Source organism: Pteronotus mesoamericanus, unplaced genomic scaffold (genome assembly GCF_021234165.1).
Source record: "Pteronotus mesoamericanus isolate MK-2021 breed Mesoamerican mustached bat unplaced genomic scaffold, CSHL_Meso_final scaffold_125, whole genome shotgun sequence".
NCBI lineage: Eukaryota > Metazoa > Chordata > Mammalia > Chiroptera > Mormoopidae > Pteronotus > Pteronotus mesoamericanus.
In genome coordinates this window covers 9,010,678-9,027,217 of record NW_026555304.1, presented here as the reverse complement: position 1 = coordinate 9,027,217, position 16,540 = coordinate 9,010,678, and the positions used below count along the sequence as shown (strand labels likewise).

At 39.5% G+C, this 16,540-nt stretch overlaps 1 protein-coding gene across 2 annotated transcripts in view; it reads right to left on the bottom strand.

The window, feature by feature from the left end:
* Positions 1-203: 203 nt before the first annotated feature.
* FAM120A (family with sequence similarity 120 member A) overlaps positions 204-16,540 on the bottom strand; it is a 125,002-nt gene continuing 108,665 nt past the window's right edge. Inside the window, exons 13-18 of one of the 2 annotated variants that reach the window (XM_054588076.1) lie at positions 14,043-14,252; positions 12,155-12,338; positions 11,488-11,625; positions 9,200-9,341; positions 8,687-8,783; positions 204-2,102 (exon numbers count right to left, since the gene is read on the bottom strand). In XM_054588076.1, coding sequence (XP_054444051.1) covers positions 1,794-2,102; positions 8,687-8,783; positions 9,200-9,341; positions 11,488-11,625; positions 12,155-12,338; positions 14,043-14,252 — 1,080 coding nt within the window. In that variant the 3' untranslated portion in view covers positions 204-1,793. The remainder of the gene's footprint in view (positions 2,103-8,686; positions 8,784-9,199; positions 9,342-11,487; positions 11,626-12,154; positions 12,339-14,042; positions 14,253-16,540) is intronic. The other variant, XM_054588077.1, reaches the window with a different exon arrangement.

Here is a 16,540-nt window from a genome sequence, read left to right as displayed (position 1 = left end):
CTTTTTTGTAACTATGAAACTCAGATATCAGCATAATTTTCATATTAATAATATATGTAAGTTCCTTTAGAGCTGGAAACCTGGAATTATTTGCAAAGGACAAAATATTTCTAAATCTCGTTTATTTAACCAACTCTTCAGTAGCTATTTAAATTTGAATTAAATCTCAGTAAAATACAAGGAATTTAAAAGCCACACCATACTTTATACTAAAAGAATAAAGATTTTTATTAAGCATTGTAAGTTGCATTCAATAGCCTTCAATACACCACACCACAACCCATCTACAATCAGTCAAACCCAACAGCAGTTCATTCTTGCACAATCCATGAGTTAGGGCAAAACTCCCTTCAACTTACAGTAAGATCCTACTCAGGTCTTGCGGGCAGGGATTGGGGAATTACATCTCATTTCTGATCACTAATGTGTGATGAAGAGCATCAGGAGAATTATATGAAAACGAATAAGAAGTGATTCTGATTTCAAAGTACATTGTTTGGAAACATTAACAAAAACATCAAAATGATATAAGTATACCTGCTTCTACTAAATTCTTGATGGGAAAGTTCTCAAGAACAAGCAATTTGATTCCTGCTACAGAAGGGTTTTTTTTTTTTTTAAGATCAAAGGGATTTTTTTTTTGTTTTTCACAGAATTTCATATTTTGCTAATATGAAGGCATAAAACAGCAACAAAGAACAATAATGCATACAGCAGTGAGTACACCAGGGTAATGTTGATATTTGAAACAGCTAGATAATTTTGGGGGGTTTTTAGAATAAATGCAACAGAGGTCAATAATCACAAAATTTTAAGGTTAGAGCAAGATCAGTCAATGACTAAACAGAGTTAACATCTTTTATAGGACTATTACTGATTATTAGCATTTTTGTTTTGCAAATGGGCACATACTGGTAAGAATGGAAGAAAGGACAATAACATGCATAATATTAACTACACACTTTAAAAATTATGAACCATGCAGAAGTTTAGCTCAAGTAGTAGCACTAATGGTCTACGTTCGATTCAAAACCACATAGTTCATTGATCACAGATGCATGGTATTTAAGTCACAAAAAGTTTCAGAACACATTGTGTTGATTTTGAAAGGTCATTTGCATCTTCTATGATTTCAACTTTATCTCCATTTAACTTGCTTGTAAAGTATGTATGATGTACTGTATATTTAAAATCAGCAGAACGGCAATATTACTCTATAATTTTTTTTGTTTTGATAGTTGCACTTTTTCTTTTAACACAAAAGAACCACATCAACAGTGATGAAATTTAAGTAAGAAAGAAAAACTGTGGTTGTGCCTTATTTCTTTCATAATCATAAAATCAAAGCCTTAAACAAAGCTTTCTTGTGAACAGTAATGCAAAAATCAAAGATAATGGCATACATATGGTGCCAAATGCTAAAAATGATATTTTAAGCTATATATACTTAAAGACTGCCAAAATTTGTTTTCTTTATAGTTCAAGAAACACAACTATAGGCTTTTGTCATAACCAGTTTAAACTGTGTGTGTACTTCATTTTAAGTGTGGGAGTCAAATGCTCTTCATTTTCTTTCTCTCTTTTTGTTTTATTGTAGCATTTTGACTACAACTGGTTAAAACTAAAAATGTGTTTTTTAAATTTCTGATATCAAAGAGGGATCCGAATTTCCAAAGTCCTCATTTTTCTCTTACGGAAAGGAAAAAATGTACATAACTGTAGGCTCTCTTTCTCTCCAGATATTCCTAAATCCTTACCCTTCCAGCATCCTTCACCCTCTATAAAAAATAAGTTTATTCTTCTTGCTTTAAGACAGCTGCCTCCAGAGCATCAGCTCCACGGCAAGTACTGTCTGTGCTTAGTGCATTTAAGTGAGGATTTGTATTGCACGTCTTAGAGTCATTGTTCAAGGCACTTTCTGAGTGGCTGGGGGCCCTGGCATCGCCTGCACTCCCGTTCATCTGGGAAGCTGGCTTCTCAGCCACCGCTCCATTTTCAGCCAGGGACCCGTCTGAAGACATGGCAGAGGACTTGGATTCCCCAGATCTCGACTTCAGTTCTTTGGCCACTTCTTCTGCTGAAGCAGCATAAGGAGGCTTGCCCTGTTTAAAATGAATTACGAGTGATAAGGCAGCTTTTGATAAACAGTGTGAAAGAAAGGGTTTTAACTGAGGTTTGATGATACTCGCTACAGATTCAAGAATAAAACATAATACAGTGCATGTACTCTCTATACATTATATACTCCATACACTCTATAAGTCTATATACACTCTATATATTCTATTATATATTCTCTATAAATTTTCTATGTGTAATTGTATACATATTGCTGATTGACCTTCATCTGGAGGAACATTTTCTTGTCTCAGTGGTTTTCTTCTGTGTCTGCTTCCCTCCACTTCCCTATAGTTAATGTCCTGATGATGAGTGATGAGGGGGGATCACTTAAGGAGCCCTAAGTAATCCTTTTGTATAGCATCAAGTCATTTAAAGTATTGTAACACACACCCCTTAAGTCTACTCTGAAGTTTCAGACTATGCCTGTCCCCCGTGACCAATAACTGGCATATCTGCCCATAACAGGCAGCAGGACGCGCATTTCTACTGGGAAATGAAGAAATGAAGCAATTCTTGTTGGGCAACCTCAGCAAGAAACAAGTCTGCACTGCTAATTGCAACATGTTTCTGCTTTATCTCTTCTGAATGGGTCTGTTCCTCCTCCTAACAAATTTAAAAACAATTCTCTGGAAAAAATGAACACTGAGACTGATGCAGCACATTTCCTGAAAAGACAAGGCCTCTCTTGTAAGGATCTGTGAAGAAGACTGGGATCTTTCAGTTGCTTACATCTTCTTAGACCATGGGTTTCTCAACCTGATGCCAGGTTTTTGGACCTCATAATTTTGTCATGGACTGTCTGGTACACTGTAGGGTGATTATAAGTATTACTAGCCTCTGCCTATAGAAGGCAGCAGCACTTGCAGCACAAGCGGTGACAATCTACCATGCCTCCAAACAAATCTAGTGTCTTGTAGGGGTGACATTGCCAGGGCTGAGACCACTGTCAGACTGACTTGTTGCTGAAGAAAACATTAATGGTCTTCACCTTCAATGAAGTCATCTTTTCTTCAGATGAGAAAACTAAGGCTCAAAATGGGTAAGCTGCTTACAGATCTTCCAGCTCCACATTCCATCCCCTTCAACACAAGATGGTGATGCATCTAGTGCCTTCTAGTTCTCGTTACTCTGGGAATCAGAGTGTTTGCCTGGTTGAAAATAAAGGCCATCTGCTCAGCCCAAAGGGGCTGAAGGTGCCCATTACGCTTGCCTTAGGGATACCCTCTCCCTACACCAGTGACTACTATGTTCCCCCTCTGGGTTCCATGTCCCACACTGTCTTTTCATTTTAGTTTTCAACCCTAGAGTTCAGAAACTCTAATGTAAACTTTTTCAGAAGTCTATACTACTGTCATTTTCTTGGAACCTTGAAATAAATAATATAAAAATACAGGAGGAATAAATATAAAAATATAGGAGGCCAAAAAGGGGGCAAATGATTAGTAATGAAGATCTCAAGTACATACTTTCAAACCTCAAAGCCCAAGCTCTTAGGAAACAGTTCACTCACTGGACTAAACGAACACCTGCAGTGGTACTGCCGCTGTTGACAGTGCGGCCCTCTCATAGTCACTCTCTGGGGGGATATGGAGACGTGCATGGAGGGAGCAAGAGGAATGAGAAGGAAGTCAGCTTGTACCTCTCTCTACAGCCAACTGGTCCTGTAAGCCTCAGCCACTGTGAGGAGTGCCCCCCACCACCCCCACCAAGTGACTGACCACAAGCACATAGCTACACTGCCTCTTCTGCACATATGCTCTCAGAACTCGCCCTACCAGGATGGCAATAACGGAGACAAGAGACACAGATCAGACACTTTCAGGCGACAAGCTGCCCTTCATTATCTCTCCTTCAAGAGGCAAAAAATACTGTCACCTGAAAATGAGCAATAGACAGTACCAAGGTGGAAGTACATTTGATGCCATTATATGAAAATAAGGGATGAAACAACAGCCTTACGGGCAATGAAATATGCCAGAAAGGTGTGTCCACAAAAGCCCAAGACTGCTTCTCTGATTTCAAAATGGCTGTGATAGGACAGAATGTATACTGATCAAACCAAGAAAAGCCAGGAAGGGAGGTGAAAATCTTAGAAAAGAATTCAAACTAAAAAGATTTTTCCAAAAATGAGGACTAGACTAGAAGAAACACACTAAATAAATACTGTATTACCCGAAGTGAAAAGGAAGAAAGTTTTTACAATCAGAAAGAAACAAAGATAGGCAAAAGCAAATCAAAACTATATTTGATAGTACTCTATACCTACTGGGATGGCTAAACTCAAATGACAAAAAGTACTGGTGAGAATGTAGAGAAATCAAAACCTCAGACATTGCTCGTAGGAATGGAAAATGGTGCAGCCGCTTTGGAAAAACAGTTTGGTGGTTTCTCAATTAGTTAAATTGAAGTACCACATGAGAATTCACTCCTATCTATATACCCAAGAGAACTGAAAACATATGTCTACACAAACACTTGTACATAATGATTATAGTTAACAATACTCTATTGTATAGGGTGGGGCAAAAGTAGGTTTATAGTTGTATGTGGAAGTTTATTCTTGTACTATTTATTAATTTTTGTATTTCTTTCCATATGAACTGTAAACCTACTTTTGCCCCACCCAGTGTATTTGAAGGTTGTGTGTAAGAGTAGTAGACCTTAAAAGTTCTCATCACAAAAAGACTTTAAAATTATGTAAGGTGATGGATTTTAACTAGAATTAATGTGATCATTTTGCAAATATACAAATATTGAATCATGTTATATCAGAAACTAACATAATTTAACAATATATGTTTATTATATCTCAAAATAACTGATGGGGAAAAATCCAGAATTGTACATATATGTTCACAGCAGCATTATTCACAGCGGCCCCAAAATAAAAACCTAAATGTCTATCAACAGATGGATAAACAAAGTGTGGTCTATCCACACAATAGAACATTACTCAATAATTAAAAGGAATGAAGTGCTGGTATATGCCATGCATGCATTTATTTATATAAAAGGTACAGAGAACAAGTCCACTGAGACACAAAGCAGATACGTGGTTGTCAGGGGCTAGGGCAGGGCGGTGCAGGGTGGGTAGTGACTGCTCATGAGTATGGGGTTTCTTCTTGGGGTGATAACTCTTTTGCAATTAGTGGTAACTACTGCATGATCCTGAGAACTGCATATTTTAAACAAGTGAATTGTACAGTACGTGAATTATATCTCAAAAAAAAGAAAGGGAAAGATAAAAAGAAATCAAGAGTATGACAAACACTGAAGACAAATCCTGAAGGACTATGACTACAGAAGCACCAGAGATTAAAATAAGCAAAGAAAAAGAACAGAGATGAAAAACTAGTAATTCAAGAAAACTTTCTGATGTAAAACAAGATTTGAAATTGTGTTTGAAAGAGTTATGTCCTCTACTGACTGCATTGACCCAGAGCAACCAGCAGCAAATTGTATCACTAAACTTTGACAGAAAAACAAAAAACAATTTGGGCATTTAAGCCCAAACAGCAAATGACTTCAGAGGAAAAGACAATTAGATATTATCAGCCTCTGACAGCAAAGCTTTCTGACAGAAGCAAATGACATCACAGATGTAAGATACTTGAGGAGGGGATAGAGTCAATGTTTTCAAGGACAGACACACCTTGCTTTATTACTTTTTGCTTCATTGTGCTTCATAGATGTTGCAATTTTACAAATCAAAGGCAGACCCTCCACCAGCAAAAGGGTTATAGCTCTCTTTATTAAGGTACCCACTTTATTGTAGTGGTCTGGAAACAAACCCACAGTACCTTCAAGGTATGCCTATGTTAGGAAAACAACTGCTTTCAAATTGAGTATTTCTTCCATAAGTTCTCCCTGAGGGATCTGCTAAAGAAAGAGCCTCCGAAGAATAAAATGGACCTTCAGACACAGGTTGGTGGGGCCTAAGATGCAGAGATGTATGGAACCTGGGCAGATGAGACTAAAGGAAGAGTGAAGCAGGTCATTCCTATATGCTCGAACCATGCAGACGGTAACAGCACAGCTATTTTTAAAAAAATTCAAGATGGCAGGGACAGGAAAGCATATGCCAACATTTTACCTTTCCTCAGTGATGGTGCTGGTGACGGCAGTATTAACTGTTCTGAGCTGCCTGTGTGTGCAATATGGGATAAAGTAAATATGAGTTATGGGACATTCTAAGTTACCCATCCCCTGGGTTCTTAGGAACCATGATTCACAGGACGGAAGGATACATAGATACAAACAATAAAGGTTAAGTAAGATTTCTGAAGTTCTAAATTTGAACTGAAAACCTCAATATAAATTCTTGAGGTTTTTCACTGAGAAGAAAAACACAGCAGCGTAAGCGTATACATGTGTGCACCCACCATACACAATGTGCATAGGCATACCTTCCCCTCTAGCTCTGTCCACAGGAAAAGCCCAGAAATTGTGACTTGGTGTGGAAGAAAGGACAGACATAACAATGCAGGAGCAAAGTGAAAGCATCATAGTCCTCAGTTTGTATTAAAAAAACTGTTATGAATTTATGAGGATTCTATCTTCAAAATATATATAGTAAAAAGCATGTTCATGTATGAAGAAGTGGAGCTGTGTGTACACAAAGAACCAGAACAGTGACCGACCTTATGGTAATCAGAGTGCACTGGTGTCTGTACTATGGTCTTGAAATGCTGTTTCCCACTGAAGAAACCAAGAAACTGAGAGAAGTGGCTGTTGCAGGTCTGCTGGGCTGGGTGACACTCTAGACAGAAAGTTACTGAGGACCTGAGGTCACAGTGAAAGGGCCCTGCAGCCTAGGACAGGCAAGGTGGGACTTCAACACCACATGCAGATCTTGCCTTTCCTGTAAGGGTTCTAATACTTGGGCACCGAACAGGAAGCAACGGGAAGCATCTATTTATAAAAATACCCCAATAAAAAAAGAAACAATGGATTAAGAACATCTTCATTCTGCAATCTCTAATGAATGAATGGTCTAGTCACTGAGGCACTGATGGGTCCAACACACAAAAATAGACAAACAGACACAAAAGCACATAGATGCGCTCCAGTCTAGCCACAGGGACAAACCCAAGAACAAGGGAGCACCCAGACACAGCTACTAGCATGCAAGAAACAAACAGAGGGACATGGGGAACGAACGGCACCATGAGTATGCACTCAGCAGAATCCAGAAGTCTGTCATGAAATGCCTGGGTTGTCCTTTAACAGATAAAAGACAAGAAAGGGAGGGACACTTAACATAGCAAACTAAAAAAAAAAATGAACAAAACTCTACCATATCTAGGGACAACACACAAGAATGATAAAACCACAAAGAGGACAAGATAACTGAAAAGAGAATCAATCCTGGGTCATGGTTATTTTTGGCAGAGGGAAGAGGGAGGTGTTGGGATAAGGAAGGAGGGGCTCTTCATATGGTTGGTGATGCTAATCATGTTTAGCATGTGACAGCACATGGGTATTTGCCTTATAACTAATTAAGCTACACATCTGTTTTGTGTGGTTTTTGGTATATATATATTTTACATTAAAGTTCTTAAGTAATGTGGGGACACACATTCCCTACTACCAGCTCAAGAAAGGCCGCCATTATCGACTACAGTAACACACCATAAAGGCCATTTTTACAGGAAGGGCTCTGGGCTGGAGCCACAATAAGGTTGTGGTTCCTTCTCCTAAATCTATTGAGTGGCTAGAGTGCCTTTGGCTCAAAATGCATCTCTGTGAAGGCAGGGGAAGGTCAGGGTAGGGCTGGGGGAATTGGGGGCACATTTTGCCACGTTCTTCCTTTTGCTGGATGCGGCCTGTGCCCCGCTTTCAGGGAAGAGACGGCCTGTGTACTTGATGTTTTATGTATTTTTAAACAAGTTCCTTAAAACAAGTTACCAAGATGCAAAGATCATCTGGTATAGCCACCTTTATCTTCTCTTGGTAAATTAAGTTTCTAAATATGGGTTATTAATATGAGTTGCAAGAGTGCACTCCTCTTAAGGTATACGTTAATATCATCAAAATAAACTGTACACTTTGGTTAAATATCGTAACTCAGGAGGTAAGACAATATACTATGGTGGTAGAGCTAACTGATGTTTTAAAAAGATCATTCCAAAGCAGAAGAAAGTTCTAGCTCTTTCCTGAAGACAGGTACATGACTTGTTTCCTCTTCAGCTGATCCTTTCTGGGAGAAGTTAGTCAAGATGGTCCAGGAGAAGGAGAAACAGACATACTGTCCCAGCAATAAAAGTCACGATTTTCTTTTTAAATCCTAAATACTATTTACCTAGTAATATTTTCTAATATAAACACCATAAATGGCCTTGGGTTATTCTCAGTAAATTTCTATAAGCAACTGTGAACATGAATACAAAACTCATGGACACAATTTGAGTTGAGGGACTTTATAGCTAGTGAGCACCACGTGCCACTATCAAGTTAGATGTTCCACAAACACATCCCAACAACCCTCCTGTCTGGAATGAAACACTAATCTGGAAGACAAGACACTAGGGAGTGAACCAGCACCAGCATTATGTCATGTTATTACCTGAATTGCACCCTGGTTTTTGTAGCCTCTGCCATAGTACCTCCCCCCTCTTCCAAATGTTCTGATCACTGGGGTGGAAATAACTCCTCTTGGACGCCTGAATGAATAAAAGAGGACAAAAGCAGAAAGACTTCAATCTATTTTAAACAGCATTTAATAAATTTAAAATAATATTAAACGGGCCCAGGCTGGACAACTTGGTTAGAGCATCATCCCGATATACCAAAGTTGTGGATTGGTCCATATCCAGTGCATGCAATTTGAAAGATACACTTCAAAAATGCTAACTGTTTTAAACATTAAAAATGATTAATTGAATGTGTGGATAATTATTCAATGACTTAAATAATTACATAACGGTATATATAATACAATCCTATGTAACCACTGAGAATATTATAAAGAATGCATTTAGTGATATAAAAATGTTTCTAATAAACTCATAACTGAAAAAAGCAAGTAAGAGGCTATGTTTTAATTTATATAAATACATTTTCATCATTCAGCACTTACCCTCTTGATGGTCCTCCAACAGAAACGACCTGTAGGGGGAAAGGCCCACGGCCCCCACGGCCCCGTCTGCTCCCAGCCCAGTGGCCGACTACGGTGCCAGCTATTTCTAGCTTCCCTCCCTGAGAAGGTATAGGTTGGATTCCTATAGGAAAAATAGACCAAAAAAAGGGGAAAGAAAATCCTTACTATCCCAGAATTAAAAATGGCAAAGAGAAACAGGCAAGCATTTTCTTTTTAATTATTTTTTTATTTTTCATACGAAGCCTTTTCTCTTGCTTTGTGATGACTTGTTCATTATGTGGAGTATCTATGTGCACAGTTTGATTTTAATGGTTTTAACTGTTGTTAAAAATACACCTGAAAGCAGGACAAATGTGGTGGCTATGCAAATAACCCATGACAACTGAAATGGGTTACAACGGCAAAGTGTACAAGAAATACATTCCATCATGTACTGTCCTTGCTGCAGTTGGCTTGTATATATTATCTTCTGTTTGGATAATTACTTCCAAGTTTACTACCTTAACCAAATATTACGGAAATTAATCAGTGAACAGAGGCTGTTATTTCTTATTGTACTGTTAAATTAGAATCACTTTATGTTGGGTCACAAATTCACTGTATGCACTAACCTCTATTAATTATCACTAGCCTGCATACTCTAAGCTTAGTTTTCTAACATGTTTACCCAAGAAAATTTTCTATTAACACTTAGTAAAATTTCTGATAAAAACACAATAAAACAGAACTTCAAGCATCTTATTTTCTGAAAGATGGAATGGATTATAATAAACTCTCATTGTCTAGGTGTTAGCCATAATGATTCAGCAGCTAGACAATGCTGTCCAACAAAATCTGGGATAAGCCTTCCATTTTCTAGTAGCCACATTACAAAAATAGAAAGACACATTTGAAATAAGTATTAATAGCATCTATTTTATTTAACTCAATATATCCAAAATATTATTTCACCATGCAATCAATATAAAAAACTACTAATAAGATATTTTGCATTTCCCCCCCATATTATGTCTTTAAAAACAAAGCGTATCTTTCACTTAGGACACAGCTCAGGTTGGATGAGTTAAAAGTGCTTGAAGCCATATGTGGACAGTGGCTACTACGCTGGATAGCAGATCTGAGTTCCAGACAGAATCTGGGGGAAGTTAGGAAGCAGGTTTGTCTTGTCATTTCACCCTAAGATTCCCCTCCCCACCCCCACGTTTTATCCCAACCGCAGGCTGGCATGAGTTGCCAGGCCAGGGCTACAAGCAGAGAGCACACCTCACTGTGTACCACATGACATAGGAACAGGAAAAAAAATGTGCCCAACAGCTGGGAGAACTCAGGGGAGGCAGGACAAGGGGCATGCAAGTCAAGTGGGTTGGGGATAAATGCTCCTGTGGTCACAGAGAGGCTCCATTCATCTGCAAGAATCTCAATGCTACACAAGAGTTCCCTTGCAAGCCTCTGTAAACACCCAAGTAACTGAGCTGGAAAAGCATTCCTGGTTAAGAAAGTCTTGCTATCCTCAAAGTTACTTAAAAATGTATTTGAAGAACCCTGTAATGTAGATCTGATGGCCAGGTTTAAATCTGCAGTCCCAAAATGCAGGCTCTGTGATGAAGCCACAAGTCACAGGCTTCAAATTACAGCAAAATCACAAGATGTTATTTCAAAATTAATTGTTAAGACTTTTTTTCATCCTTTTAAACCTAATACAAATCAGAAGAGAAGCCATGGGAATTTAAAATAAACTAACTGATATATATATATATCTGTATCTATATATAGATAGATATAGATATTTATATCTATATCTATCTATATATATATGTAATATCAGCTGTTTCTTTTAAAATGTTTCAAACTGTGTCAAGTTTTTATGCCAGGAATTCAACTGTGGCCTTAGAATCTTTTATACATGTAAAATCCTCTTTACCAAGAGGGGGGTGTTTGGGGAATAAGGTAGGAAAGATACATCATTTGGTATTACTGGGCAGCTGGTTCTATCGTAGAAGGTGATAGTTAGGAAGCTGGGTGCCCGGAAAGGCTGTGTATGGACACAGGATATCCCAGAAGTAAGGCAGAGATGGCCCACAGCAAAGCTGCTGCAGAGACCTGGGGGCAGACAGGGGCTAGGAGAAGAGGGGCAGAAACAAATACCAGGGCAGGGGCCTCATGGACAGAATGTGCTGCTAGAATCAGGACAGAAGAGAAAGAGGAGCCAGAGGAGCAGGGAAGCTGCTGGCGGGCAGAAGCTCTAGGAGGAGGCGTGGCATAATTACCGCCCTGCGACTTGCTAGTCCTGCTGCCGTCACTGCCTGAGAAGGCTCCACAGTGTCCTGCTGCCGTCGCCACGCGGAAGGCACGGTAAGCGCCTGTTGCTACAGTTTCCCCATAGGGGCCTCCAAAGCCACAGACTCCTGTGGGACCCGGGTGGAGAGAGATGGGAGAAGCCATAAGGAACTGGGTTAAGGGGATATAGCCCCCTGGGTGGGCTTTCAGGCAGAGTGGTCCCCATTTCCTCCAGTTTTTGTTCTTGCACCATTAACTGCCAGGGAGGGATTTCCCAGCCTCTCTTGTCAACACCAGAACACAGATCCAACAATACTGAAGGAGCCTCCTGCCACTGGAGACTATCATGTGGCCCAGTCAGTGGCCGGGAGTAGCCTTGGTAGAGGAGGGCTCCCCCAACCTCACTTGAGAATCTTAAATCATAAGTGTAAGCAGAATTTTCAGCGATATTGACTGATTTTAAAATCTCACCTCTGCCACAGCTTTTGTTGCCCCCTTTCCCAGAATCTCGTCTGGTCTCAATTTGCTCCTTTCATAACTAAACTTGACAGTTAATTACAAAGTCTCAAGGTGGCAAGATATGGCCCACTAAGGCCTGCATGTACATCTTTCTTCCCACATTAGCAAGGCCCTACCTGTGGTGGTGGGCATACTCACCTGCAAAGCCCCGCCCTCGGCCCTGAGCTGGGGGTACAGGTCCGAAGTGCCGCGGGTACACAGAAGTTGGGTAGAAAGGCAGTGCTGAGGGCGGTGGGAAGGGGAGCGGGAGGCTCTGCCGGGAGAAGTTCAGCCCTTCCAGGATGCTCTGCCGCATCTTTTCTACCTTGGCAGCTTGCTCGGCCTGCAAATCAAGCACCAGCATGTGAAAACCTGATTCACAAGGTTTCAGCTGCATTGGAATGAACAGGAAAGAAATGGTACATAGGCTGCTGTGCCATGTGTAGTTATTTATAATAAACAGTTAGTCTGCTTAGCAGTACTTGTTTGCAGAATGCAAACATGACTGCAAGAACAAAAATGCAAAAAACCCCTAAAATACCTCAATCTCAAAAACAAACATGAATTCCTACTGTCTGAGCATATCTTCAGGTAAGAATCATTTATTCTAAAAGTTATTACTGAAACTGTGAATTTGTTTCTCAAAAAAATGGCTAAGTCAAATAGGTATCACCCAGTTTTCCTTCTTTCCATTCATGTACCAGAGGGCAGATGATGCCTAGTTTACATCTTTGAAGTTTACTTTCCTATCGATTTAGTATTAGGTCATGTATTCACTGCATTTTGTAGAAAGCAAACTGAGACACGGAGTAACAGATGCTTCCTAAGGGAAGCCTAGCGTTCTCTCTTCAGGATGAGATCTGACCTCTCTGCAAGGCTGCCCATGAGATGACTATTCTGTCATTTTATGTTAATTACATCACAAAAAACAACATAACCTGCACGAATGTAGATTATACAACTTGTGTATGTCAAAATCCACTGAACTCAAGGCCAGCAGTGCTGTAACTCAGCCTGAACAAAGCTCATCTAATGAAAATATTCAATTGGAACTGTCTTTGACAACCAGTCTTTAACCAGATAATCTGAAAATCTGCTTACTCCACAATGAATCAGTCCTAGATATCACATATTTGGTAGTTTAAGGTTTAAAGGCTTCGAAGCCAATTTGTCTTTCAGGCAATGAGGCAAAATCACCTGATAACCTACTTGACTTTATTTTTAAACCTGGGTTTAAAAAAAAAAAAAGCACAGTCAACCCTCACAATTCACGGGCTCCCCATTTGTGAATTCATCTACTTGCTAAAATGTATTTGTAAACCTGAAATCAGTACTGTGACATTCTTGTGGTCATTTGTAGACATGCATAGAGCAGGGGACACTTAAGAAGGTGACACTCTGCCTTCTGTTTCACCTTTTATACTATAAGCAAAATCCTATTTATGGTCTACTTAGAGCCCTTTTAAAAACTTTTGTGGGTGCCTTTCTGTTTGACATGGTCCCGGGTGCAGTGTTAAGTGTTGTCCATGTTCCTAATTGCCAGGCTGTGATGGAGAAAATATGTGTGTTAGCTTAGCTTTGTTCAGGCTGAATTATAGCATTGCTGGCCCTGAGTTCAATGTGAGCAAATTGACAATATATATTCTTTAAGATGTCTTTAAATAGAAACACACACAAACAAGGTTATATGCTGATCTGTTGAAAAAGATGTTGTGATTGGAGGATTATAGGTACCTAACCCTGTATTTCCCCTAAGAGGCGAGGTTCAACATCTGCTAATTCAATGTCTGAGGCAAATTCACAGAGCATAACTGCAGTGATTAATGAGAATCGAGTGTACTATGTTCCAGAGTTCAGCTCACATGGGCACTGAACTGACACTGACTCAGATATTGGCTGGGCCCAATCTAAAACAGAATCCTGTCACATGAGGTCATTGCAAATTTGGTGTGAAAGACAACCCATTAGCCAGTGAGCAATATTTCCCTCTGGTTAAAGGTGGCCAGCCACCTCTTCCCACCTCCAAGCCTGTGTCCTTGCAACTGACCTGACCATCACAGAGGTCGATGAGTGGGGTCTTTTCCCGGCTTGCTTTGAGGAGCTTGGACTGGAAGAGCTTCCCATCAAAATACATCCAAGGACAGCAGTGTTCCCAGGGCACGGGCTGGCCACACGCGTCGTTTGCAAACAGGGCCATGTCCACGCCACTCATGAAGAGAGCTGACAGCTGAATGCCTCGAGGGTCGAGGTTCTCAATCTTTAAATGGAAAAGAGTGATCTCTATGGAGTAAGAGTACTGCATTACGAAGTTCTGGCAACATCTGACTACAACTCTCATGGTTAACAAGGGCACTCCTCAACCAGACACTCTAAGCAGACTTGTTAACACCGTACAGTGACCTAGTACTGGCCTGTTTCAACACAAAGGCTTTTTATGTTATTTAACAAAGTTACATTTAAGACACTGTTTTATAACATACTAAAATACAATAGTTTAGTTTGGAATTTGTGATGTGTAATAAAAACATAAAATAATACTATATTTAAGGCTGACACATGATAAAGTAACGAATTATTAATAGTCTTCTTAGCAGTTAAGAGGCCCGCAATTTATTTATGAAATAAACTCTACACTTCAGATTCTACAGACTGGTATAGAACAATTGTAAAAAGGAACATTCTAATAAGATTATGCATTTAAAAAATAGTTATATTAAAAAATTACTTGGTATAACTGCATTCTAAAACTTGTACTTTGTTCACATTATTTTATATGTTAACGTTTTAGATAGCAACTTATTAATGAGACTGTCAAAATGTTTTAGGAGAAATGGATAGCTTATAAATGAAAGAACACAACAACAGAAACATTGTATCTGAACCATGCAGACTACCAGAATCTAGAAACTGTCTCCCTGGTCCTCTCACTCGGGAGCTCTCCTTAGTGCACACAGCTCTCTCTCTCCTAGCATCTGATGCACAGGGTGAGAAACACTGACAAATACAGTCAACTCTTGATTATCTGTCTGTGAAGGATCTAGTTTGTGGATTATCCGGGACTGAGTTTTAGCTGTCCTGGTTTCTGTCCTCCCACCCGGCATGCTTATTTTCTAAGGTGATGGAGTCTCAAGAATGTTATCTTTACGGGTAAAAACAAGTAAACTGGCTTTTCATTAAAGAGAAAAACAAAAAGATCGCTCTAGTGCCAAATACTGATGAATTTATGAATATCTGCTGTTTTGTGCAGTCAGTCCCCATTAACAGCTAACAGTGTTTGCCAACTTTTTTTAAAAATAAATTTTAAGTCAATGTAGTTCTGAACTTCCTGATCCTGGAAAAGTCTGTCCACCCCACCTGGCCCACCGTGCTGGCCCCTGCTTCTCCCATGCAACGTTGGAATTGGGAACAAAGCACGTTCAGTTGAGGACAAGTGGGGTTAGGGTGATGGAATTAGATGCATTTCTATATGAGCAGAAAGGGAGGGCAGGTAGGAAGTAGAAACTGCCTTCTCTGAGAGTCTCAAGAGGTATTAAGGGGCGTTTCTCCTCCCAGAAAGCTGATACTGTGGGAATGTGGCACTGCAGCAGCACGGCCTCCAGCCACTCTCACTGCTGCTATGGTGTCTGGGCCAGGTCAAGGCTGAGGGGGAGGCAATGATGGTGCTGCACAAAAGACGTCTGCTTATAATCAAAGCTGTGATTAAGCGCCAGCAGCAGCCTCTGTGGAACCACAATGTGGCGTTGGTCATATCGACAACAAACCCTTATTTGACTAATAAAGCTCAAAACTACTCTTGGGCAGGTGGCTATCTGTGTGCTGAAGTTAAGAAGAGCTGGTATGTGGAGCACAGAAGTACACTAGTTAGAAAGAGTAATCTCCTTGTTTGGAATGGAGAAACCTACATTATCCACATACATTACTTATTTGAAAGAGCCTCACCATTAGTTGAGGAACTGTTTCTATGGGCTTAAAAAATGATTTTCAAGTCACTTAGTTTCAGTATGACAACTACCATCGATTTAATAGAGAAAAATTCTTAAAATGAAAGCTGTCTAAAATAATGGGAATTAAATCTCAATTGCTGCGTAGATTTGGCTTCATATGACAATTTTGAAAATTACTTTACATAGCAGTTTATATTTCTGTCCCTAAATGTTAATTATACAAAGAACACTGTCTAATATTTATGGGTAACTTAAATATTTATCAGATGCCACATTATTTTTACATATATTATCTCATTTACATCTCAACAATTGTATGATATAGGTACTGCTCTTAGTACTCCATTTAATAAATGAAGAAACTGAGTCACAGAGAGCTCACGGTCACAATACCGGGAACTGGTAGCACCAGAATGTGAATCTTTGACCACAGACATGGCCAAAATATACGCTCTCCAACTTCATTTTCTTATACCAAGTAGGATAAAATACTCAACATGATCCAATGTTCCTCAACTAGAGAAATGTTGACAAGACTTTGACTTTATAGGAAATACAAATATGGAATTTAATCTCTGCCCAATTAGCTCAAGAACCAAAT